The following is a 27,361-nucleotide window of genomic DNA, read 5'->3' on the forward strand; positions in this document are numbered from 1 at the left end:
GACAGATAAAATGCAATTTTAATGTACATGTAAACATTCATATACTAAATGAAGATTTCATTTGTTGTAGAAACTTATTCAACATTTCTTCCTTTGTCATCTTCACATCCTTTACACTAATGATGCATTTTGCGTGATAGCACAAGAAGAGTTTAGCTTTACATATATGTTAAAACAGTGCACGTCACTGTCTTCGTTTCATATCTATATTTTAGTCAAACTGAGAGCTGCAAGCAATATATCTAGCATCATACTGAATCTTTAGCATGATCGATATATACGTGTATGTCAATAAAATCCCATATTATTGATACAGTATTTTGGTATCATTCAAGTTTTGTTAAATGGTGTGTCAAACTATATGGTTTGCAGTGTCTGAACATTGTCTGTTCAGAGGTGAATTAAGTATATATGAGTAAACACCCTTCTGGCTCAAAACTGACAGTATATTGTCAAATTTAAATCATGTATGAAATATGAATTTAATACATCTGAACAATCATGCATCTACAAATATGCCATTTTCTATTTTTAGCATTTAATGCAGATCAGTGAGCACATAATTTAAAACATGCTAAATTCACTTTCATATTTTTAGAGGCATTTCTTATTTTATTTTGTGTGTGAAAAAAGAGAGATCATTATGACCGATCAAAACACAGTAAACCTCTTAAAATCAGCTTACCTAGTTTCATGCAAGGAATGTTTTCTCCCTACAGAGACAAATTTCCTCTGCCAACGAGATGAAAATGTGTGGAAAATACCTGACATGCTTCTACATATTACTGGCTATTTATCTATATTGACTGTTTTGAGCCAGAATGGCATTGAAGTTTGAAATCGAGTACCGGTATAACAGTTAATGCTCTGGTGGCTTCAAACTGACGACATATTCATGCATTTGTCTGTATAAGACTGTGTAGACATATGTATGGATCATCCTTCTAAAAACAGAAAAATCCAACAAAAAAAATCATAATTCCTTTATATTGTTTCTATGTTTATCATTGTTAATATTCTTAATGATAATAATGATTTGTAGCAGCAGCAGAACAGGTAGCAGAAGAAGCAGTAGTACTAGAAGTACTAGAAGTAGTATTAGTAGTAGTAGTAGTAGTAGTAGTAGTAGTAGTCGTAGTAGTAGTAGTAGTAGTAGTCGTAGTAGTACTAGTAGTAGTAGTAGTAGTAGTAGTAGTAGTAGTAGTAGTAGTAGTCGTAGTAGTAGTCGTAGTCGTAGTAGTAGTAGTAGTCGTAGTAGTAGTAGTAGTCGTAGTAGTAGTAGTAGTAGTAGTAGTAGTAGTAGTAGTAGTAGTCGTAGTAGTAGTAGTAGTAGTAGTAGTAGTAGTAGTAGTAGTAGTAGTATTAGTTGTAGTAGTAGTAGTAGTAGTAGTAGTAGTAGTAGTAGTAGTAGTAGTAGTAGCAGCAGCAGCAGCAGCAGCAGCAGCAGCAGTAGTAGTAGTAGTAGTAGTAGTAGTAGTGGTGGTGGTAGTGGTAGTAGTAGTTGAGAAGATATTTTTCCAGAATCTCTACAGCAAAATTGGATTTCCGAATCAGCAGCTAAACATTTGTTCTCCTTTCAATTCCACAACTACTTATTTTTTTGTACACTACATTTCTAGCATCCTGAGCTAATTGCTCTTAGATCCTGCTTTTTGTTTGCCCACTGGGAAAATAACGGTAGTTACTGGAAAAAAAGAAATCCATACATAAAAGAGGCTCTATATATAGTGCGCTGATACCAGAATGCATATGGGAGTAATAAATGTCGTGGAACAGAGGAGCGTGTCATATAGATTTCTTGCGCAGGTGCATACAAAGCTCTCAACACAAGACAAACATTAAGGAATGAACAAACAAAAATGCATGGCTTGAAATCTGTGCACTGGTCTGAACAAACCAGCCAAGGAAATGATCTGATTGATATGTATCCTCTTCGGCGCTGAGAATGGATCGTGCATAAATCTGAAAACTGCTTGATAAAAATAGAGAAAGCTGCCTTTTCGTTTCTTGTATGCAATTGTGTGGTTCCCTACCTTCAGAGGGCTGAAAATCACCTAGAAAGAGTTATTTTGTATACAAAAAAGCCTAATCCATGGTCTGAAAATATCTTGCCAGGGCCTGAATTCAGGCAATTGCCTGAAAATTGGAATCCCTGTAAAAAAATGCCCACAGAAAAATGACTGGATTTATCTACCAGTTGTTTTTTAGGGAGAATTAGTTGACTCAGAGTTTATCTTTCTTTGACATGCCTGGCCAGATATCATCCCTTAAATTGTAATGGCATCCATGATAAAGCCAGAGTGAAACTGGAGCAATAATCAGAGATGCCAGTGAAAGTCACACACATTTCCTGAACTTTATGCAAAGCTTGGCTGGAGGGAGGGGGTAGGGGTAGGGGGCAAAGGGGCCCCGATGGAGGGCCCCTGGTTGGGGTTCAGAGGTCAGCACCACCTAAAGCCACAAGGATTTTGTGCTTCCAGAATATACAAAAACAGTTTCAATGCATGTAAATATGCCTTTTAAAGAACTATAAATTCATTTACTCATACATAGATACATGTTTAACTAACTGCCTTACAGGATCAGAGAAAAAGAGACCTTCTGAAAGACAGAAATTATTCTCTGTTTTTCCAGAACCACTTTAATTTTGAAGAAAAATCTGGAATTCTGGAAATAGGGCACCTATATAATAATGGAGCACCAGGAGTGACCATATGAACAAAACACAACTACTCTAAAAAAAAAAACACTATCCTTATTATCATTGTTCTATCTGGGAGACTACAAATGTGACCCTGGAATTTTGGATTGACCTCTCAAGCAATTTGCTGGAATTAGGTGGAACTGCGGACATTTGATTGCATCGATCGATTCTCAGTGATTACTCAATCTCTGCTCTACTCAATATGACCCAGATTAAAAAATCAATGAATACTCTGTCCGAGCCATACATGTACATGGACATCCATATTGAATGATGAAAGCAAAGTTTAAGCCCTGTTTACATGTGAGACTTTCAGATACCTCAATGAATAGCAGCAACAAAATAAATGTATGAAAATGAATGGCAAAAAGTGAGAGAAAGAGAAAAAGATAGCAATGATTTAGGGGGTTAGAAACATAGCTGCAGATAACAATGGACCCTATGTGTTACTCACTATCTGTGTTTTACAGAAACAGAAATATGAAGTGCACTATGATGATTTCATATTACCTCAATGCAGCATATCAATAATTTTTTTCAAGTGATTTTCATCTTTGTGTCTGAATGACATTTATATAATATTGAGTTTATAGACTGTTTGGTCTTGAGGGAGTTAGCAGGAAAAATTGCCCTTGACGAGGTCAATATGATTTCAGCTTAAATCCTTGTATCTTCTGAAACATAAGCCAGTCTATATTATAATTAATACCTATCCCTTTGTGAATCAGGAAAGGCTACTGTACGGTTACTTTACCCTGCTAAAAGCGCCACATGATAGTGTGCTCAAACTTTTAGGTGATTCAGCTGCTTGGAAGGTTCAGGATATTAAATGGGGAAAATACACGTATTGGGCTCAATATTGACTGCAATTTTTGTACATGAAGTAAAAGGTGAAACCCAGCAGAGTGATAATATCAGGGAATATTGCCGGCTTGGAACCGCCACTTTGTGGACCGGGCAATATGCATTTTAAGTGCATGGTTAAATTACCTTGTATAGGTAATAATTAATATCATTGCGATGATGTTAATATGCATTAAATATCACATTAAGATATCATGTCCCTATATGCTTTCATAGAGCTTTAGTAAATTACTTACACAATTTAACTCCAGCAACTGTTATCAGCCCACAGTGCGATTAAGTGAATAATCCGACCAGGTAGTGACTCACTTCCAGAGCAGTACTGAAGTCCTTTAGCAACATATTAATCTAATTTTGCTGCTCCCCTCCCAGGTGTAGACGGGTACCTGGCAATTATTACTAGGTAATAATTAATTGCAGGGCTGCATGAACAACAGCACTGATCCTGACGATCCTTCCCTGAGTAAACAAAATTATTCATGTTAATATCTATTACCTGGATTCCTTGTCACATGTTGCTGCATGGAGAGGTAGTCTGCCACTCTTGTCCACTATCGTTTGCTTAGCTCCGTGACGTAGCAGGCATACAACACCTTCATACCAGCCCTGTAATACACACAATAGACGGTGGAAGAAAATACACCTATAAATTATTCAAGCATTTAAAGTCACTTAATCCTAGTTGAAAATTAACATACAGAGCCTCAAAAACCCACTGTAGCAAAATATGTGAAATACAGGTATTGTAATTTGTACGTCAGGTGCCTTGTTGCAAATGCATGCATATAATATTTCTAAATCTAACTTGACATTTTCACTTTATACTGTTCTATTTGTGAACAAAGGTTTACTGTTGATTGCTTATCTTGTTTTACTGGCTGTTAGAGATGAGATCATATATTGAGATACATAAATATACATTACAATCTTGATTTCTAAATCTCTAAAATAAGAACACTACTTTACCACTACACTAAATTTATATTCATTGAATTATATTAATGTTATATTTATCAATTTTACAATTTTGTAAGCGCTCAATATTCATGTACAGATTCAGCTTCAAAAAATAAAAACTACACCTGCACAGAATCAGAATCAGATGCACTTGAAGTATGTATCATCTCTGAAGGCCAATAAGAGAAATCTGAATTTCGGGACAAGATAATCTCTTATCTACTGATTTATTCGAAGGGAAAAAACCTCTGCTTATCAACATGAAAGCTAAAAGCAGAAATAATTAATTGATATCCCCCCCCCCCCTCTTCTCCCACACGAATCCCATTTCTGGGTAGCTCTTTCAATTTCCCTCACTTCCATGATAACGGCACACATCATGAACCTGACCGTATGAAAGGTCACAAGCTAGTGATATCGCAACACAAATGAATTAAAAATAACTCCTCCTCCTCCTCATATAAGAAATTGATTGGTAATTGTTTTTCTTTTAGTGCATGGTCTATCTTAAGTGGAAAGGAATAAAAGATGAACACAAATGGCTATCAATTTTCAAAGATGAAAAAGGGGTTTTAAAAAATAATCCCTGATCGACTCCAAAAAATAAAGTCAAGGTCTATTTTTGCTACTCGCACATGACTATGCACACATCACCTATCCTTCTTGTCTTGATTTAAGTGATTTTATTCCTGAGTATTTCTGAAACCTGGTATAATTTCAGAGAAAACCTATGATTTTATTTCAGTTAGAAGTGGTATATCTGATTATCGAATGAGGTCAGGTTTAACCTACTGACTTCTAGATTATAATCTCATTTCCATAGAGCTTATAGCCATGCGATGCCCACAGAAGATGCGTTAATTCTCTCTAACGCCAATACAATGTTAGGCAGTACAGGACCACCTTCCTGCCACACTGCCCAGGTTATCCCATGCGTAGATATGATACTGGGGAAGACGATGAGACAAGGTTTCTTCCAGCTTCCCTATAGAGAATATACAGCTGTATCCCCATATTCCTGATTTTACAAAAACATTGTTCAGCTAGGTTGCATGAACTCCCTACGTATCTCATTTAGCTCTACAAGATGAAACATAACAACAACAAAAATTTAAAAAATAGCCCTATCATATAAAGCAAAGATGATAAAGAGGAGGCATTTTAAAATTGAGGATGGACAATGAAAAACGGACGCCATGGCACAGCATAAGCTCATCGGGCCCATTTGGGCCAGAGGTGCTAAAAATTAAATGATTTAGGTTTACCTCGTAAGCAGCCAAACAGAGTGGAGTTCTCCCCAGAGCGTCTTGGGTGTTGATATTTGCTCCCATCTTCAGTAAAAACTTGAACATGTCCAGCTTCTTGCTCAGAACAGAATGGGACAATGGAGTCATACCTGCTGACATCAACAGAAAATGTAAAAAGATGAAGGTAAAATGCTTTTACTGCGTGATAAACAACCTGGAATGACTCAAGGGCTTCTTTATTATCATGAAATTCATCATCAAAATTCATGTTTACCATAACCGTAAAAATCATTTTATATTATGTAATACTTTCTTACAGCAACACAATTTTTAATTATGTTTATCAATAGTTCATTTTATCATCTAAACTGGTGATTTCATTATGGTTTTTGTTTGCTTATTTGTTTGTTAATTTTTTGTTGTTGTTTTTTTCTTCATTTGTTGGTGCTGTTGTTGGTCTTTAACCTTTGCATACTGAGATCATGAATTGTTACATTGAATGAATGCTGAAAATCAAGAGAGTAACTCAAGAGGTACAATCTAGTTTGTCAATGAGGTTGAGGAGAAAGACAAGTGGTGCTAGAAAACAACCTTGAGGCACCCCTTGTGAAACTGGAAAATGCCTAAGGTGTACCAATTGACCACCTCCTTGTAGGTTTGTAGAACGTGAAGTTTTTCCCACTTAAGGATTTTGTTGTGGATAGAATTCCAGAATGAAGAACGTCTGGGGATTTAATGAAGGTCTTCAAGTAGTATCACTAAATGATGTTATTTCAGTTGGTCAGATGTGTCAAATCCCTTAAAGATAAAGACCAGTTATGGTCATGCGATTGCATTGTGAAAGAAACGTTGTGGAATCGATCAGAAAAGGTTGATCATCTAGCAGTATTGGTGTGCACTGCAAGGTTCTGGAATCATCAAAATAATAAGAAATTTGGCCCAGTCTTTGTAAAGTTACAAGCACTGTACACAGAAAGATGAATATGGGACTACGTGCGCGACACGTGCGTTTATCTCGCACACACCAATGGATAAACTAATTTACCAAATATATCAATTAGTAGGCGGTTTCCCGGCAAAATTGTTATCATTATGTATTAGTCAAAACATATTCTTTCACATGATTGGTAATGAGAGCTTCCATTTCATTTTTTGAAATTGGGGTGCTTCCAATACTAGTCTTTACCTTTGACAAGTAAACCTTCAGAGTGTTGGATGAGTTGGAAAGTTGACAAAGATAGAGTGAACACTTAAAGTATAGTCACCCGAAGAAAATTCATGACAACTTATAATTATGGACAAATTATATATTGCGGAAAGATATATATTCTCTTGAAAAGCACCAATAATTTGCAGAAAAATCATATAGATATAATGGAAAGGCGCAAAATGCTTTGTGGCTAGCTTTGTCTTGCATGTGACGCAACGTCATCTTGAAGCTCTACGGAGGACCACCTAAGGGGGAGTTGTTATATTTGATCAGTAAGGCTTCCCCTTCACAATGATATGAATTTTGCATCAATTCAAAATGCTTTTGATTGTTCGGGTGACTACTTTAAGATTGCTTCAACAGTGTAGCCTCACCCTCTTCTATAAAATCAAAGAACCAGCGAAATAAATACACAGGAGCACCGAGCAACTTACATGTAGCTCTCAAAAGCTCCAAAACAGCTCACTCAAAATGAAAAAGAAATCTGGTACAAATCAATAGAATAATTTAGAAAACGACTAGTATTCTGAAAAGTGATTATGTATGATATGTGCACATAACTTCAATCACTGTAGAACAATGCTTTATAATTACAGCTCATATATATCCAAACAAAATATTTTGGATCATTAACAATTTACACACTTATATCATTACATGAACATTACCACTATATATACTCTTTTATCATTACAATGTTTTTACCTTCATTATAAATTCCTAAACCAAAGCCTCAAATATGAGGTGCACTGTATAAACTTTATGCAAATCATATGAAAGCTGTTTATTTAATAAACATACTTTGATGGGACATTGAGTTTCACATGAGCTGCCTGAATCATCCAGTTACTACAGGTAAACAAAGAGCAAAAATTATCAAAAGTAATATTCTGCGAAACAATAAAAAAGCCCATGGCGACAAGACTGATATTGCAATCAACCGTTGAGCTACACAAGAGCTAAAGGTCAGTCATATATAATGGATGCAATTATGAAAATTGGATCGTCATTAGTGTGCATGTGATGCTAGCATCAGAATAATTGCCTCATACTCCAGCATGTATAAACAATGTACAATGACAAACTCAGGAGGCTAAGGTGGTTTATATTAAAGGGACAATCAACCTTAAAAATTCTGTGTCAAAAAATTCTGTGTGAAAAAATGCAGCCATCTGACAATAATTTTGAGCACACAACTGTTTAATCTATTTAAGACAAAATCATTCATGAATACTTTATTTTAAGGATTGCGCATAAAGTTGTTCTATATCAAAACAATGTACCGTTTGATTCGGCAGTCCAACTACAATGTATAAAGGCAGTATAACTGAGCATACTGAAAAACATGTCACACACTCACAGGTGTGTCTAATAGATTAAAAGCATAATCTTGTTCAAGGCTGACTGAGGTACGTTGCACAAATTGTAAAATCAAATTTGCTGATCCCCATTGATCCTAAAGAATTCATATCTGCTGCTAGTCTGGTTTCCAAGATGGGTGGGACTTTTTCCCTTTCAATAAAAATGATTTTAATAAAGATTATAGTCTAAGACCTAGCTCTTATTACAAGTCTCTCCTAGCATTTTGTACCGGATAAGTTGGTAAGACAAATTCTTATTCTCAAGACTCAATTGACTTATTTTCATTGTAATTTGAGAGGTAATGACCACATCTGCCTGGATATAAGACTAGGTGGTTGAAAGTCTCGACATTGCCAGAACAAGCCTGACAGTGACACAATTAACACACAGGAGGTTGAAAATACATGTACCCAGGGAATACAATTTCTCAATCAGACAGATCATTCAGATTTTCGATTTCATTAATGTGCTTCAATTGTGTTAGTCATATTGTTTTTGTAGTCAATGGGATTGAGGCAATTGTCTCATCGCTATGCAATTGTTATTATTCCCAGGCTTGTCCTCCTCATTCAATGACAATATGAATTCTATAGGGATGAAAAGCAAGCAAATTACATTCACCAAAAATTTGACAATTGACTCAGCCGCTTCCAAATAACCATAACTCCTGTCAATGAAGGATAATATTTTGTAAAGGAAATACTTTCAAATGAATTAAGAGTAGTTCTATGGCTGAAGTAGTGTATGGGCCCACAAAATTATTATTCAAGACATAACAGAGCAATTATTTTTGATAACCAAGAAACATGCTCTAAATCTAAATAGATGTAGATGTAACAAACACGATTGCGCAAGCAATGCCGCAACTTAGATGAGACAGTAGGCATCTATCAACTAATACTATAGTAGCCTGTAACCTTTAATGTTATTAAATATCGCAGTGTTGGAGCTTAGAAGGACTTTGCAGGTTGTCATAACAAATAAAGAGAGAATTTAATATCCTCCGAGGATATTAAATCTTGAGAAAAGATCTGAGTTTATCAAAGAACAGACGCCCCTTCATCCAACATTATTACAGGCATCTAAACTAAGCTCTATGAAATTTAAGCATCCTGACAGTCATATCAGAACTAAGAGTCTCTGTTCGTGGAGTTGAATAATGTGTGGTACTTGTTTAGAGTTATAAGTTGTCTAATTAAGCTTATGTAACACAGGAATTACATGTATATACTCACTTATTTATAATATAAACTTTAAGGTAAACCACAATAGCAAATTATGTCACTGTAATGATGAAATATAAAGAAATCTTGTCTAATGCCCAACAAATACTACAAGTCGGGTATGTCTATGACCGAACTGTAATCCGATTTTGGAAATAAACTTTAATCATTGTGTAATATGCCATAAGATCTGAAAGTTAAAACATGCATACTGTTTACTGTTTAAACATGACAGAGATTCATCGACTAATAAAAAAAAAAGAAGGTGAAAATGGGTTTTATACAACATTTTAGTAGCTTTTTAATCAAATAAGCACATATTTTCCAAGTTACATGCATTTACCAACGACCTAATTCTGCTTCATGCAATAGTGCATGTCTGCATTTAGCAGAACAGCACAGAGCGACCTTCTGCCAGCCACAACATGACATGTTCATGTCAGCTTTTCGAAAAAGTGACCACATTCATATCTACTGTAGATCTATAGAATTGTCTGGGGATGGATTACTGCAACAACTGCTTTAGTTCGTGACAGTTGTTCAACGAAAACAAATACAGTATTAAGTGGCTTGCGTGGTTTATGCTAATAAATTAACTTGTAACCCAAACTCACTTCTCAGACTGGGGTTTAACCACGAAAGAGGTTTTAAACACATCTCTCTCTCTCTCTCTCTCTCTTTCTTTCTCTCCCTTACCTGGCCAACTTCTCATGATTTTAATTACATGTTTCTGAATGTACGTACACTGTATATGCCCTAAAGATACAGATCAAAATAAAATTACCAAATCATTCGCACTTTCATTAAAACATGTACATGTAGGCTATGTCCAATAAAGGAGCTTGAATGCATTTGTACATGTACATCAATTATAACCTGGGCAAATTTGAGAAAAACAATTTCTTGGAAACAAAATGGTACATCTTAAGCCATATGTAACATTATAATCAAATGATGATGGGTGAACAACTGACATCGCTAACTAATGACCAAGCTTCCAATTTCTTGTAGTCAGATTATTAATTGTCACCATTTTTCTTGTTATTAGAAGAAAAAATATATAATTTTACATTGACCTCATAAATGTAAGCTTCCTAATTTTCTGCCATTCAAAGAAAAATGTGCATAAATTAAGGGCTGACGTTCTCCTTATACAAGTACATTCAATCAAATGAACATCATTCTGACGTTTAATCAACCCACAGCGACAATTATTCATATTAGACCTTGGGCCTACAAACGCATGAAGCCCCATCTATTAAAGGGAAAGTCCACCCTGAAATGAAGTTGATTTCAACAAAAGCAGAAATGGAGAGAAACAAATTAGTGAAGGTTTGTGCAATATCCGATTAAAAATAGGAAAGTTATGAATTATGAAGTTGTCATCACTGAGACACAAATTGGCAACTCCGTGACGTATCTTACAAGCTCCTCTGCAATATGCTCTGTACAGAAAATTGCATAAACTTCAATTTTCTTATAGATGACGTAATAAATTTATTTCATACAGGGGTTGTATAAAAAGCTATTTGCAGTAAAAAAAAATAATTATTTACTGCAGGGCCAATGGGAGTAGAGCACGCAAGATATGTCACAGAGCTGCCAATTTGTGTTTGATTGCACCTACAGTACAACAATTAATTACCTTCTAACTCTTAATCGGTTTTTGCTAAAACTTTCACAGACATGTTTCTCTCATGTTTCTGCTCCTATTTAAACCAACTTAATATCAGGGTGGACTTCCCCTTTAACGGTACACGCAATATGCCTCTTTGTCAGCTTCTGTCCATTCTGTTCATTATCACAGCAGCATTTCAACCCACAGTATGAGACTCTGTCATCTTCCCACAATATATCTAATTAGCATCCATTATCAAACCCACTTTCTATTCTAATTAAGTTCTCACAGGGAAAGAGTGCTTGTTAGCAGTATTAGAAACCATCATCCTCCCACTCAAAGAAATACAGATGTGTCTTGTAAGCATGCTTACAAAATTATTTAAATTAAATTTCCTCACTGGAAGGTACAATACATACATGTAAGAAGCATCATTTTTTTCTCATTTTCAATTATACGCACCTAGATAGTTGGTAGGGGAATGTGTCTAGTAATGGCAAACGTTAAAAAATACATTTTTTTCATCTTTTTCTTTGAATGTGAATTAGAACATCAACATCAAAAGGATGACAACAACTACTCTCCAAATACTTGCACTGTTATATAACTAGAAATGGTTTATTTGCATTGCCTTAGCTATGAGATATTAACCAAATGTTTGTGTATACATGTACATATCTCACCACCTGTGTTAAATGTTATATTCAGCAAGTTTGTGTGATTTACTATAATTTCACCATTCTGAAACTTCCTTATGAACAAATAGTTCTCATTTCCCCCATAAACACAATAACAAAGGCTTTAAAACAAAACTTAAGGCAATTTTCAATATCCAAACAATTCTATTCCATACTGAAAAGTTTGACAGACATATTACACATTGAAATCCTAATACAATTTATACAGGTAATTCAATAAGATGTCAAAATTGCCCTATTAAGTTGATTACTGCAAAACTGCCTTTGTGATCATGTTTATGTAATAAACCTTTCAGAAGAGCATTCAGGCAGTTTACTGAAAAGTACATTTCTACCTAAAACCAAACATGGTACTCATTTCAGGTAGAAGAACATGAAAACATGGCCACCACAGAGCACAACGAGCTAGACTCCAGGAGAAAGTACAATTTCAAAGTGCATCAAACCTTTTCCTATCAAACTCCATAATTTCTCTTGGAATTCCCCTGACAATAGCTTCATGCTCGTCAAAGATGGCATACTCGTTTTCTAAATGATAATTCATGTACTAATGTAGTAAACATCTGCTTCATTAGCATTCAAGAACGTATGATTCAGCGTTCATTGTTCAATTAGGAAACCCGCTCAGAAGGCTTAAAGGCTTAAAGCTCATTTCTTCTGTTGAGAGGCAGAAGGATGTTAATTCTGTAAAAGTATATGAGCTAACGCCCTCCTGGCTCAAACTGACAATTTTTTATTGTATGCTGTTGAGGAAATTCAGACAGTTAAATAGTCAATGCAAGTGGACTATTTTTTTCAGGAAATGTTGAAAAATGGTTTCAAATCTTCATCTTTAAAAAAAAATCTATAGTGGATTTTTGATTTTTGTGTTCTCAAAGAACATTTACAAAATACACAAGATGTAAAATGGCTGTATGTCTTTACATGTATGTCTTTAATAGAGCAATTAATTTGGTTAAATTCATAATATGTTTTGGGGAGTACCTTTTCTTTGTAAAGAGCCTTATAGGTTACTTGTTGTTACTATTCATTATCTGCATTTTAAATTTAAAGTACATTTTAAGTTGAATTGTGCTCAAGAGGAGCATTCCCTTATACCCAAAATATAAAATCTTTCATGAAATAAGCACAATTATTGCAAGTTTCCAGGTTTAAAAATGATAGTCCTATTTTATAAGTCAATCTTTTTCTTCAATTTTATTTTTTACTGTTCTTTTCATTTTCGTCTTATCTATTCTTAATGTGAACAAGTATAAATATTCTCACACATGAGTTCCAACCTGAAGTTGCTGCAATTTTCCTGCAACGGCTCTTTTCTTTCAATTCCGTGAGAACAAATCCATGACATTTACCTTCATGGCCACAACTTCCTGCTTGGATCCTTGGAATAAAATATCCTCTAAAGTTGCTTTTTGCCGAGAACAAGAGACGTGACATTTATATTTTCTACAGCTCGGTACACTTGGATATTGGGTAGTAAAATCTATTTTCACCATTGCTTTCAAGGACAAGACGAGTGATTTTTTTGTTCTTTACATGTACGTCTGTAACAGAGCTCTCTCAATATTCTGCAATAATCTCCTTCAACCATTGTTTTGACGTTGTTGATGTTTTGATGATATCAAATATTTAATTTAGCCTTTATTAATATTGCAGCCCCTTGATGGCGGATACGAGAGCTAGATAAAATACCCAATATTATCATTATCATTATCTATGATCGAAACTCACTCTAGCCTTGTGTATCTGACTCTGTGCATACCCTGGCAACTCTCACATAATCTGAGATACGTTTTTGCAGAATGCTACAGTTATGCAAATAACAGCTCCTATTTTCCTACATTTAACTTTTCTATACATTCTTAAGTGCATAGAGAATAGAATACCATGGCAACACTCTACAGCATAATATCATCATGATATCAACTTTACTAGACTCAGCCCTACAAACCTCTTGTTTGATTCTGCATGAAGACATCTGACAGAACATCTTTATATATCACCTTGTAATCTGCTGATACACTGTATTTCCACAATAAAAAGATGGCAACTTACCTTTCTCATCACAGCTCTCTAACACACTTGGGTCCTGATTAAAAGCCTCCATGAGGAGAGGAATGTTGCCCGACGCAGCGGCCTGGTGAGCCAACACAATGTTGTCTTCAGGTTCTCGATTGTCTTCATCATCACAATCTACAAGGGAAAAAAATAGATAAATTGATAGAAAAATCAAGATTATTGATATTAGCCAAACTTGATGCTGACAGGTCCCGCCCCCCCCCCCCCCCCTCTCTTAACCAAGACAAAAAATCAAAAATAAACAATCAATGTCAATAAACATGTAGGCACAGAGAATACAGATTTGTTGAGCCTTTCTTGACACTTTGATTGCTTCATTTATTCGAAATTTGGATAGGCTATGTTTTTTAACAATAATTCAATAAGGTTTGAGTTTTCAGGAAGACTGAAGATTTCATGGGAATATATGATGAAGAAAGAAAGCAGTAAGGTTGGTCTATTAAATGAAGAGAGAATGCTTGAGACAAGATGAAGTGGGGGGAGAGAGTGTCATCATGGCCCCACAGTCAGTAACCCCTCATAAGAGGGAAAATGTTGACTGTAATAAATGATGATGATGATGATGATGATGATGATGATGATGATGATGATGATGATGATGATGATGATGATGATGATGATGATGATGATGATGATGATGATGATGATGATGATGATTAAGAAGAAGAAGAAGAAGATGGGGTCAAGAATCCAATGAATGCCATTTGAAAGTGTATGCAACTGTTTTGTATAGCATGTGACCAGGAATGTGATCAGAAAACCATATAAATGTTTAAATAGTAAGATGGACATATTTATGCATTTTCTCTTGCAACACGTCACAATTTAAATAATACAATTTTGCTTAAGATAATACCTAGTAAATAACAAAAGGCCTTTAATCAAGCAAGGTTGCTTCCACATACACACTAGTAAATTGCAATATTACTCATTGAGTATTACTGCTTTGTATGCTTGCGTGAGCTGTCTACATATACACTTACATGTACTAAAGGCCACAAGTTATATGGTATTTCTTTATCAAAAGAAAGTGCAGGAAACAATAGTATCCTAGCTACAAGCTCTCAGGATTCAGAGTATATTTCATTTATTATTCAAGCAGAAAAGAACGTTTCAGACACAATTACTGTTTTGAAAGAAGATACCGGTAACTGTATTTTTGAATAAGTGGTTGTTTTTTTAGATTTCCACCCATTAGAAAATTAAAACCTGTTTTTAAAAAAATGTATAAATCAAGTTTAAAGAAAAGTGTTATCATGACGATACCTCAATTAATTGCCATCCAACAAATGTTATTTTCAAAAGACAATACATGTACATGTATAGGCATACCCCCCCCCCCCTTTATGTTGTTGTAAGTGATTTGTTATTTTTTGTAGCGTCCTTAATGTATTATGTTACAGGGTCAGCTAATCACAAGGCTTGTTCCTTTCTTGCTGTACCTCTCATACTTAATCCAAATGTATACTTTGTTATTAATTTTTCTTGTGAATTTTAACCTTTGTATCATGTTGATTTATGAATGTTTGCATGTGTTTTCTGGATTTTTATGAGCAAATAAATTGAAATTGAAAAAAATTGAAAAATGTGCAAGCATTGCATAAAACATATCAGATATGACTTCATTCACAACAACTTTGGTTATACTGTAATAACATTAGTCGAGTATGTAACAAAATTATCTACCAGTAATCATTAATAATCTAAGAAGTTTTAAATGAATTTGCCTTGTTTAACAATTTTGTGTCAATTTTTTTTTGTTTAGATCTTGATCAGATAATCATCTCATACATGTTCTAAACATAAAAGGTACCGGTAGTTTAAAAGGTGCTTCTGCAAAAAGTGCAGTATTCAGGAAAAGTGCATTTTGCAAAATAATCGGATCTACTTCCGTACCTGATCTAATCAGACCTACATGTACTTTCCAACCACTATTGAAAGCTATATATTTGATGATTTTTTTTCTTTTTTTCTTTTTTTTTTCTTAATGAAGAGCAATGGCAAAAACCAAGATGAAGGGAAAAGTAGAAGGAAGGAAAGAGAAGCAGGGATAACTCTACAATACCAATCAATAAAATAGAAGTTACAGTGCACCACATGTTTTTTAATAAATCTCTTCGAAACCTATCAGTTTGTTCACTACTCAAATTTCATACCATTTTTAAGCCTGGCTGTGACTCAATGCCGTGACAACCTTCATAAAAATAGACTTGTAATTGCATGTATATATGCACAAGGACCAACCAATGTCTCGATGAGATGTCCTGTCATTTGCCTGCCAGTATCAGAGGCATATACATATACCTCCGAGTTTGCCTTGGGAATGGATCAATTTACCAGTCCACCATATGCACACTCAAATATTGAATTGCAAGCTCGAGGTTGAACTTGATGGGCATATCCAGGCTGTAAATCGTAACTGTTTTTGCAGTTACCTAATGAAAAATAATATGATACATATTTACCATCATTTACTCCTATCAATTTTTCTGTTTACATGTTTCCTTCATGTGAAGATAGTAAGTGATATAAGTTTAACTGTGAGTTCAGTTAAAGAAGAAAAATATATACATTTTATACCTACCTACACGTTAAATATAGGCCTGTTAAGATAGTATTATATTTGAAATAAATGAATGTCAGGTGCTGGCTGGAGATAATTATAATTTTTTGTTATAAATGGAGTCTTGTATAACGCTCATGTCTGGCACATTTCCATTCCTGGCGCTCCAATATAAATACCCCGGCTTTAGCATGGCTGGCATTACAGAATTAATTCTTTAAGCCTATCACCTACTGCCAGTGCATAACTTCTATCTTCTTCACATATATCCATAAAAGATCCTCACTTTACAAAACCAAACAGAAAGATATATATATCCACTTATCCAGCTCAGCAGTGTTCCTGGGTATTTGAACACCAAGAGAGAAGGAATATTTAAACAGTGTAAAGATCTAGGTTCACACAAGACCCCATAAACTTTACGTTTAGCTTATGGTTTTAAACTTTGGGTTATGTTGTATTTGAGGACTGTGTGGACGCACTTGTAGTTACGAAACTCTACGTTTGCTTAAAGTTTTAAAGTTTAAACCACCGGTGATCCAGTAGTTAACATGAAAACTCCAAGCAGAGGGGATTCCTTGCTCAAAGGTATGTGCCGTGCAAATGCAATTAACTTCTACTTTTCCCCAGCCTGTAATTACAATGACTATACCTTGCTCACAGTTTTAACTTTGAACATTTATCGTTTCAGTCCTGTGTGAACCTGCATCATTGTTAGAAGGTTAATGTTTAAGACTTTAAGGCTTCCCAAATGTAGGATTCCATGTGAACATATCTTTGGATGTGCTGGATGGCAAGGATGGTGAGATTCATCTCAGAAATGGTTGACGATAGATGTGATGGAGTGCCGGGAATTAGTTCACTGTCATTCGTGGGCTTAATGTAATCACTCAGGGGTGTTGAAATTCATAAAATCAGAAAGGGAGATGATGCAACGTCTTAGGACAAACAAGAAAATAGAGTTAGACTGATCAGGCTTTGACATGACAAGGGTGGTAAAAACTAAACCCCAGTTTAGACTAGCAAAAGAAATTGTACAACTATGTGAGAACTGGATACAATACGTAATTTGTATTTATTTAGTGTGAACATCAGATAAACGAAAAATCATACAACAAAATGTCATGAAGTGATATAGCCATCGTTGTATAATGAAACATCATATACGGTATTCAAACGTCATGTAGTAAAACATATAATTGCATAACATCCTTTCAAACTAAATCTTGATAAAAAAACTGGGTTCGCTGTTAATGTCAAGCGTTGTATCATACGAAAAGCATATACGGTAAAGTGGGGCCTATTAACGTACATAATACTTGGCAAACTGTTATCAAATCCGACACTAAACATACCTTGATTGACCTCATTAAAATTAGTTCCTTTTTACAATATTTCTTGAAACAATTATCATTTCAAGTGTGTATGCCTATGTTTTAAAAAAATTACTTTTTAAGCAATGTTTCATTAAATGAGATTTGTTATAGTCTGCACAGGCTATACGAAACTGTCAGTATGCTGCCATCCTATGATATCATCCCTGTTTATGTTAAATGAAATACACAATCTTGCCCCACATTTCACTTGATTAAATGTAAACAAGGGACATGTCTCGCTGTCAAAACTGACTGATGAGCTTGGGGCTAACTGCTGTACTCACTGATCACTAGCCTGTTTTGTCGATATATTGTATGATGCAAGGGATTTACCAGTATTCTGGTTAATTTGTGCACAGGGAAACACAACAACTGAGTGAATTACCATCGAAGATAGGTTAAAATGCAAATGGTCCAAAGTTCACATTAGTAAATTACTAAGTGTGTGTAAAAGCACAGGCAAGCAAGCAATACGCGCTGGTTGCTAAGCAACCATCCTATAGGCAATGCCTGGCAGAGAAGAGACTCCAGTACTAAAAGGTAATTGAGTATGTACATGTTACAACAGGGCATAAATGGATACAGTTAGTGAAACAACAAAAGGATAGATATCATGCAAAAAGACATGGCTCTTGTTTGCTGTTATGCTTGTAGTAACTCACCCGTGAATATATGTTTCTTCAATTAGACTGTTAAACCTCAGAATGAGATATTATTCCTCAAGCACTTCAAGGATATTTGTATATATTTATAGAAATATATGCTACAAATTGAGGGCAAGGCAAATCTACTGTACGTAACTGATCACATCCAATATTTCAGCATATTTGATCAGAGGTAACATCAAATAAAATAAACTGGTAGGTTTTTTTTGTCAATCTAACCATAACACAGGTCTATAAATCGTGGTAACTTACAGAACATACCTCAGACTTGACCTGCCCTTGATCATGTATATATAGGCAGATTCCTGTTTTTTAAAAAGCTGTAATTTACAGGAGAAAATAGTTCTGGGCTGTACATCAATTATGCTTCCATGTGGCTAATGGATTTATCTCAAGTGGACCACACCTAAAAGCATCCTTAATTTGAATAATTCATGGTTCAAATCATGAAATCTGTATTCACAAGACAGTTTTCCTAAAACATAGGACTTAAGAAGTTTGGGTTTAAAAGTATACAATACATAAATGTACGTTCACTTGTATTGATTGTATGCCATTGTCATAATTCCTGTGAACTTACTCTCTTAAAAAAAAAGAGTGAATTTTCACTCTATTTTCACTTTCTTGGGAGTGACATCTGTGGTCACTTGTTTAGGTGTGAAAATCGATTGATTTTAGAGTGCTCTCTAAGAAGAAAAGAGTGAATGTTCACTCTATTTTCACTACATTTTCACTCTCCAGAGGAGTGAAGTCTGTGATCACTCATTTTTTTTTAGAGAGTACAATTGATATTTCTTTATCCTCTGTCTAACAGTTGATTCCAAAAAGACAATCCAATTTCATATCCACTTTCCTCAATGAGTAGGTTGTTATTAATTATTTGTTTAATTGTTCATGTACAATCCCCAAGGGTTATTTCAACATGGTCCTATTGTCAGTGGACCTAATTAAGAGTCTATTTTAAGCCATTTTAAAGCCATTTTAAAGCCATTATTGTACTGGAGGGGTTACATAACCGGAAAAATAATTTGATTGGGACTGAATGGCTGTGCTTCCTCTTTCTCTCAAATGAACTTCTAGCACTCTTCTTGTTTTCTTCTTTTTTTCTGTAGTATACCATGAATTACATGTAACAATTCCTCATAGAAATGCTGAAAATTTAAGATATACAATACAACTTCACTGTTTGGAGCCAGAAGGGAATCAACTCCTATCGTTTCATGCACAAACGCCCTTCTGGCTCAAAATTGATGCACTGTTCTTCCTTTAGCTTTATAATTAGGTCCTTGTTTCTATTCCCCCTTTACTCAATCCTCCCTCTCTTTTCTTTGTGCTTAGACTCTCTGAATGGATATATCACATTATTAGTTTGTATAACCTCATGAGGTTTAGAACTAGATAAATTTGCATCATATTCATGATTTTGTAATAATTATTGACATACATGATTGCAAAGACTTTCAAAAATCAGCTTAAAGATTAAACTTTAGTACTGGTAATGCGATTGCATTGCGAAAGAAAAGGTGTGGAAAGGATCAGAAACAGTTGATCATGTACAGTAGCATGTAAGTATTGGTGTGCACTGCAAGGTTCTGGAGTCATCAAAACCATAATAAATTTGACTGAGTCTTGGTAAAGTAACAAGCACTGTACAAAGAAAGCTATATATGGGACAATACACATGGTGTCGGGGCTAGTACTACCTTGATTTCCTTGTCTTTCTATGCTCATTACTCAGCCAGTATACATTTTCTTCCAAATTTGTTGGGCACATGTCATTTATTTGTAATCTTGAACATTCAGTGTAAGTTTTGTTTGATTCTGTGAGAATTAATTTTCTTTCTTTTTACCAGAACTGGAGTTTATCTTTAAGGGCACTACATGTTTGTCGCATTTCGCAGCCAACATCAAATGAAATTGCCTTTTAAAGCCCCACTGTCTAGTTACTTTTTCTTATGTTCATTGAGAGCTGATTTGATGAATAACCACCTGTCAGTGACCATGCAGGTCTAATCACTCCTGGCCAATTAGTGCAGATAGACTTTAAATTCATTTTTGAAAGTCGTTTTGATCCTGTTACATTTACAAGTAAATTCTTGCATTTTTATTAGGGCAGAATTACTTTAGGAGAAATAGGGCCTCCATTGTAATGCCTTGATAAGAGCTGATACACAATGGAAAGGCAATGAATAGAAGGAGTAAGCCTTGCTGGTGGAAGGCTAAATGTAGTCGAGAGAGGAAAGGACAAAAATGGAGAAGAAAAAAACATTGTGAAAGATTCAGCAAGGAGGGGGAAATGGGGATAATAATACATTTTGTCTAGTTCCAGCTAGAAGGGTGTTACAAAGGGCTAACGTCCTTCTGACTCTAAACAGACCATTTCAATTATAAAGCACCTCTTCATAAAATACAAACTAATAATGTGATATATCCATTCAGAGAGTCTTAAGCACAAAGAAAAGAGAGGGAAGATTGAGTAAAGGGGGAATAGAAACAAGGACCTAATTATAAAGCTTAAAGATAAACTTGAGTTCTGGTAAAAAAAGAAAATGAATTCTCACAGAATCTAACGAAACTTACAATGAATGTTCAAGATTACAAATAAATGTCATGTGCCAAACAAATTTGGAAGAAAATGTATACTGGCTGAGTAATGAGCATAGAAAGATAAGGAAATCAAGGTAGTACTAGCCCCGACACCATGCGTGTTGTACCATATGAATCTTTCTGTGTAAGTGATTGTTACTTTACCAAGACTCTGCCAAATTTATGATGATTTTGATGACTCCAGAACCTTGCATTACACACCATTACTTACATGCTATATGATCAACTTTTCTGATCCATTCCACACCTTTTCTTTCACAATGCAATCGCATTACCAGAACTCAAGTTTATCTTTATTCTTTAAGGAAGAACAGTGCATCAATTTGGAGCCAGAAGGGCATTTGTGCATGAAATGATATGAGTTGATTCCCTTCTGGCTCCAAACAGTGAAGTTGTATTTTATATCTTAAATTTTCAGCATTTCTATGAGGAATTGATGTAATTCATGGTATACTACTGAAAAAAGAGGAAAAAACAAGAAGAGTGCTAGAAGTTCATTTGAGAGAAAGAGGAAGCACAGCCATTCATTCCCAATCAAATTATTTTTCCGGTTATGTAACCCCTCCAGTACAATAATGGCTTTAAAATGGCTTAAAATAGACTCTTAATTAGGTCCACTGACAATAGGACCATTATGCTTTCTACTCTGAATTCATTATCACATAGCGGTTAATAAAAGTCTCGATTCTTGACGTATGAAAAAAGCTTCATGCTAATTTGAAGTAGCCACAACATGCATTTACATTCTATAGTCTATTCAAAAGGTATTTTGAAAGTCAAGCATATATATCATTGAGTAAAACAATCGATTTCTGTTTATACTTGTGAGCAAATGAGCAAAAATGCCATTTGCACTTGCATTTACAACATGTATACATGTAGGCCTGCAGTACAATGATTTGTTGTTAGCTGTGGACCAAGGTGATGAAGCTGTTTTGATACTTTTAGACTATTCTGCAGCTTTCGATACTATCAGTCATAATGTTTTTCTTGATCACTTACATAAGAGATATGGTGTATCAGGTACTGCCTTGAATTGGTTTAAAAACATTTTTATTTTATGAATCGTCCTCAATCTATTGTCATCAATGACTCTTTATCCAAACCTCATGTACCACTTGAAGGTGTTCCTCAGGGATCCGTCATTGGCCCTTTATCATTTACTTTGTACACTGCACAAGGGCAATTCCACGGTAACGGAAGGACACTCGGACAAGATTTTTGAACTTCAGGTTCATACTAAAAGAAATGTTTTATTAGTATGTATTAAACTATGGGGAACAAAATGTGTTTCAGTCAAGTGGAAAGCTTCATCAACTTCACAAAGTTTGGATAAACACTAATTAACTGGAAAAACCATGTCCATTTGTATGTCCTTCCGTTACCGAGATAATTAATATGCACATTCTTAAACTACTTAACTATAATGACAATTTTTTGGGGGAGAATTAAAGGCACTTATATAGGTATTATATCTGTACTATTTCACATCTTATACTAATAAAACAGTTCTTTTAGTATGAACCTGAAGTTCAAAAATCTTGTCTGAGTGTCCTTCCGTTACCGTGGAATTGCCCACCACTTGAAGATATTATTGAAGCGCATGGTTTAGGCCAAATGATATATGCAGATGACACCCAAGTTCAAGTTGTTTTGAAACGTGATTCCAACCATTCTGTTATTACCAAACTTGAAAGATGTATAAATGATATCAAAGCTTGGTCCACTGCGAATGATTTTAAGTTAAATGAGGATAAAACTGAGGTTATACATGTAACATCTCGATTCAGAAACTCCTCCCATTTACCATCTGTAGAAATTGCTAATGTTCCGATACAACCTGTTATAAGTGTATGTAACCTTGGTGTCATCTTTGAAAATGAGGATGGATGATTATATAAATAATATTTGTTGCTCAGCTTCATATGCCTCGTACAAGATAGGTCGTATTAGAAATTTTCTTGATAAAAATCTACCGAAAAGCTTATACACGCATTTATTACATGCCGTCTTGATCAATGCAATAGCCTTCTTTATGGCCTTCCGGACTCGCACATTGCAAAGCTCCAGACAATCCAAAACTCTGCTGCCAGGCTTGTAACACGCACACCTTCTTGTGAACACATCACTCCAGTACTTTGCAAATTGCATTGGTTGCCGGTGACGTACCGCATTATGTACAAAATCTTAGTTTTAACTTATAAATGCATTCATGAATTGGCACCAATTTATCTGCAAGAACTAATCCAGGAATACAAACCCTCACGCAATTTACGGTCATCTTCACAATTAAACCTCATGTCTACTTCTGTGTCAACTCTTTCTTATGGTAATCGCTCTTTTTGCAAAGCTTCTGCTGAACTTTGTAACAGACTACCTTTAAATGTCAAAAACTGTTAACCTATTCAAAACTAGTCTTAAGACACATTTATTCAAAATTGCTTTTGCTGATTAATTAACTCTGTTCACTTTAAAGTATATGTATTGTAATTTGAAGGTTTATTTTCACTTTTTTGTTTCGTTTAATATGTAATTGTTTATCAGTCTATTTTGTTTGTTATAGCGCTTAGAGACTTTGGTGGTAAGCGCTTTATAAGTAACAGTTTTATTATTTATTATTATTATTATTATTAAATGAGCGGAAAATGTAATGATTACATTTAACCATTACAAATGGGGTGTCATTGTTAAGCGACATAAGCAGGCTTTTCAATAATACCTAATTCAAGTATGACTACATGAAAGCTTGCCCAACATAGCAACACATAATACATCCCATAGCTTTAATAAAGAATGTTAAAACTTTCACAAAGAGAAAATAGTGTTTCATGGCCTGGCACGATGATTCATACGTATTCTAAATTTCTAACCAACATTAACGTAAAACGTATAAGGCGCTTTATCATTTTTTTCAAGGCTGGTTAAAAATTAATGAATATTTTTGGGACCCACAAACATTAGAAATTATGGTAATATTCATGGATTTTCCAGCCATCTCTGAACCGATTTTGATCAAACAAAGATGATTTTGTCATTTAAATTCTATGCTCTTTCCAATTGGACATTCAGTTTTTCATTATCTCACAAAAAAATTGTTTTGCATAGCGCCCTCTATACCAAAACCTAACTATCCCTTTAGCTGGATACTTGCACTTTGTAGGATGCAAACGTTGCTGTGGTTGGATTAGCATGTGCACACCCTTAAACAGGCGACTAGCTGGAATGCTCCCCTGGGAGTGGAGAATGTGCACTATAATGTGCACTATAATGTGCAGAATAAGAATTTCATACTGTAAGCGCTTTGATTGGTTAATGGTAAGCCAATATAAGAAACCACTATTATTTATTACTTTGCATTTTGTGGAAATCCATTTTCTATTGTATGCTTGGGGGGGGGGGGGGGAAGGCCAAGAAAATAGCAAAATCTGAATAAAGAAATTACATTTCACTACATCTTTCCTGAGGCGATATTATAGTATTAATGACTGCTTTGAGAGAAATAGTTGTTATTATACGCTCAAGGGAAGGTTAGAATTGTGCTATTACCCGAGGCGTGCCGAGGGGAATAGCCCAATTGTAACCTTCCCGAGAGCGTATAAAAACAACTATTTCTCGAATATTAAAGCAGTCATTAATACTTTTATATGCCAAAAAAAATAGACTAAAAAATAAAAAATAAAAAATACTTTTTTTTTTTTGTCGAAGGTGAGAGTCGAACTCTTACGTACAATGAGTGATGAATCTTACACCAATGCCTTACACCACTCGTCCATCGCGCGCTGTTCACGTGCTTGGCAGTTTTGTACTATATATACATTAAAATGGATTGAAACCGGCTTCGGCGTGATGAATGCTTCGCAAAAGCTCCATTAAACGGACCCTTCTTTTACTTTTGCAATGCATATTGGCACGAACTTAGATCAAGATCTATCGGCAGATGTTGTTTTTTTGTTTTTGGAAGTTTATTTTCGTCTTCATGTCAACAATGCAAGATGAAATTGTCGGTAAGATCGATCGAGATTCAATTGTATTGAAATTACCGACCAATCCTTCGCACACATACGGTATCCTCGATCGCTCAAACCATTTTTTAACATGTAAACCTATGGGGTAACCATGGAGGCTGACCTATTTTTTTAATAACCATGGTTATTAAAAATAGTGAAATGTTTTATGCATGGTTACCGAGAATTTTACAGGAACAGTTGAAGTTTATGAATGCAATTTCGACCAATCAGAGGGCTGGATTACTTAAGTGAGGTATATAAATATGGTTGTACGGTTAATAAGGCTTTTATCTAGGCCATCCACTACCTGTGATGTCATAAAAGTGGAGTAAAGTCCTACACCAATTATTCTAATTGTCATTCCATATAATTGCCCGCATTCAACAAGTGACCTTAAAGTTTTACCACAAATTTGAGTGTGTACATGTATAACTGACTTCATTCATTATGCAGGCTCGCAAATTAACTTTCATCAGGTTTTAGTTTTTATCAGGTAGGTCTATTGCAGTTATACATTTGTTGTAAATGATTGATAGCCCTGGTTTTTTAACAGATTTGTATTCATTTAGCTTGGGGAAGATGATTTTGTGTACAGATTACCAATTACATCTCTTAAATTTCTCCTCTCCCTCTATAGCCCCCCCCCCCCCCCCCTCTCTCTCTCTCTCTCTCTCTCTATCCCCCTCCCTCTCTATCTCTTTCTCCCTCTCGCACTCACTCTCTTTCTCTATACCTTTTTTTTATTCTCCCTTTTACTGGTATTTCTTTAAGTGACAGCGCATAGCTACACCCCTCGAGATACAAGGATTTGAAATCCCCCTTGTTCGGTGCATGGAACTTTGGAATTAATTCAAATTCAAAACTTCTTTCCTCCAAAACTGTCACGACATCTGTAACAACATAACTTTGGTAAAATATACATGGCCATGTATGTGGGTACATATTCAATTTCAACATTGTTATGTTTGAGCTAACATTGCAAATTGTCTACGAATATAATTGCCTAGTAACAAGAAGCTTGATTTCCCACCTTAGTGAACATACTAATACAAGAAGGCCAACATGTCGAATTGGATTACAGATTTAGACCCACTTAGTTTGATCAAAATAAATTTGGGGCGCTTGTTCAAATTTTGAGCTGTAGGCGAGTGGGTTTTTGATACAGATGATAGTTAATTTAGATGATGACTGTGTGTACTGCACAAGACCATTCTATCAACTTCTATGTCATCTCTATATAAACATACAGAAAGCCAAAGCAAAGATAATCACTATGCTATGCTCCACACAGTTTTATGACAACCAGCTCACATCGGCCTTCAACAAGGAAAAATTGAATAAATCAGGTTAGATTTAATTCCACTGCACTTACCATCATCGCCCATATCGAGGAGATCTGAGCGAGCGAAGTCCATCCCTAAGCTAAAGCTGACGTCTAATTGCCTCTAACAATAGACATGTAGATCTTTGCATGGATGCAATTCGTTGCAATGAAATCAAGTAGTATCGTCTGCAGTCTGCTGGTTTTCGCCCGCATCATTCCCGCCTATGTACGTATACCTATTGTTCCCGAGAGTAGCTCATGCCTTGACTGTGTGCAATCAAATTTACAGAGGAGCAGAGTAGAATGCGAAGTGCATTGGCTGTCTTGCTCGCTTTGGAGAAATATGCTTCACTGGAGGTAGAAGTCGATACCAATGGATGCGCATGTTTAGATATTTCCATCCATGAGTGTCGCCATCGTACAAATCACGAATTTAAGTCTGATAGCAGGATCGTCTGAACAAGCAGCAACATACATCAACCGCATCTCGCGTTTTGCGTTGTTATGTACCAACTCTTCCTCTCCGGAGCTCCGTGTGCGAATGTGGTGCGAAGTTCGACGCGAAGTTCGGCAATGGATTTACCTGTACATGCTCTGCAATGGACTGCGCTGCATACCAATAACGTTCAATACCACTTACCAGGAGCGAAGGGTGGGTTATTAGGAGAAGGGGGAGGGGTTGATACCCTGGCGTTATCCCTCTACACTTGGGGGGGGGGGGCTACGACCAGCTTCCCTCCCTCCTCCTCATCCGACGACGACGACGACGGCGACGACACCGACTCCCCCCCCCCCCCCCTCCTCCACCACGAACTAGCTTGAGACAAATTGAGATGTAAACAAATAAAATATAAGAT

The 27,361-nt window shown here is 35.5% G+C and overlaps 1 protein-coding gene across 3 annotated transcripts in view; it reads right to left on the minus strand.

Moving 5' to 3' along the window:
• LOC582142 (ankyrin repeat domain-containing protein 55) overlaps positions 1–27,092 on the minus strand; it is a 53,241-nt gene extending 26,149 nt beyond the window's left edge. For 2 of the 3 annotated variants that reach the window (XM_011684039.2, XM_030985874.1), the window contains exons 1-4: positions 26,553–27,092; positions 13,939–14,076; positions 5,791–5,924; positions 4,065–4,174 (exon numbers count right to left, since the gene is read on the minus strand). In XM_011684039.2, coding sequence (XP_011682341.2) covers positions 4,065–4,174; positions 5,791–5,924; positions 13,939–14,076; positions 26,553–26,595 — 425 coding nt within the window. In that variant the 5' untranslated portion in view covers positions 26,596–27,092. The remainder of the gene's footprint in view (positions 1–4,064; positions 4,175–5,790; positions 5,925–13,938; positions 14,077–26,552) is intronic. The other variant, XM_782109.5, reaches the window with a different exon arrangement.
• Positions 27,093–27,361: the final 269 nt, after the last annotated feature.

This window comes from Strongylocentrotus purpuratus, unplaced genomic scaffold, assembly GCF_000002235.5.
Source record: "Strongylocentrotus purpuratus isolate Spur 01 unplaced genomic scaffold, Spur_5.0 spur5_scaffold_15, whole genome shotgun sequence".
Taxonomy (NCBI): domain Eukaryota; kingdom Metazoa; phylum Echinodermata; class Echinoidea; order Camarodonta; family Strongylocentrotidae; genus Strongylocentrotus; species Strongylocentrotus purpuratus.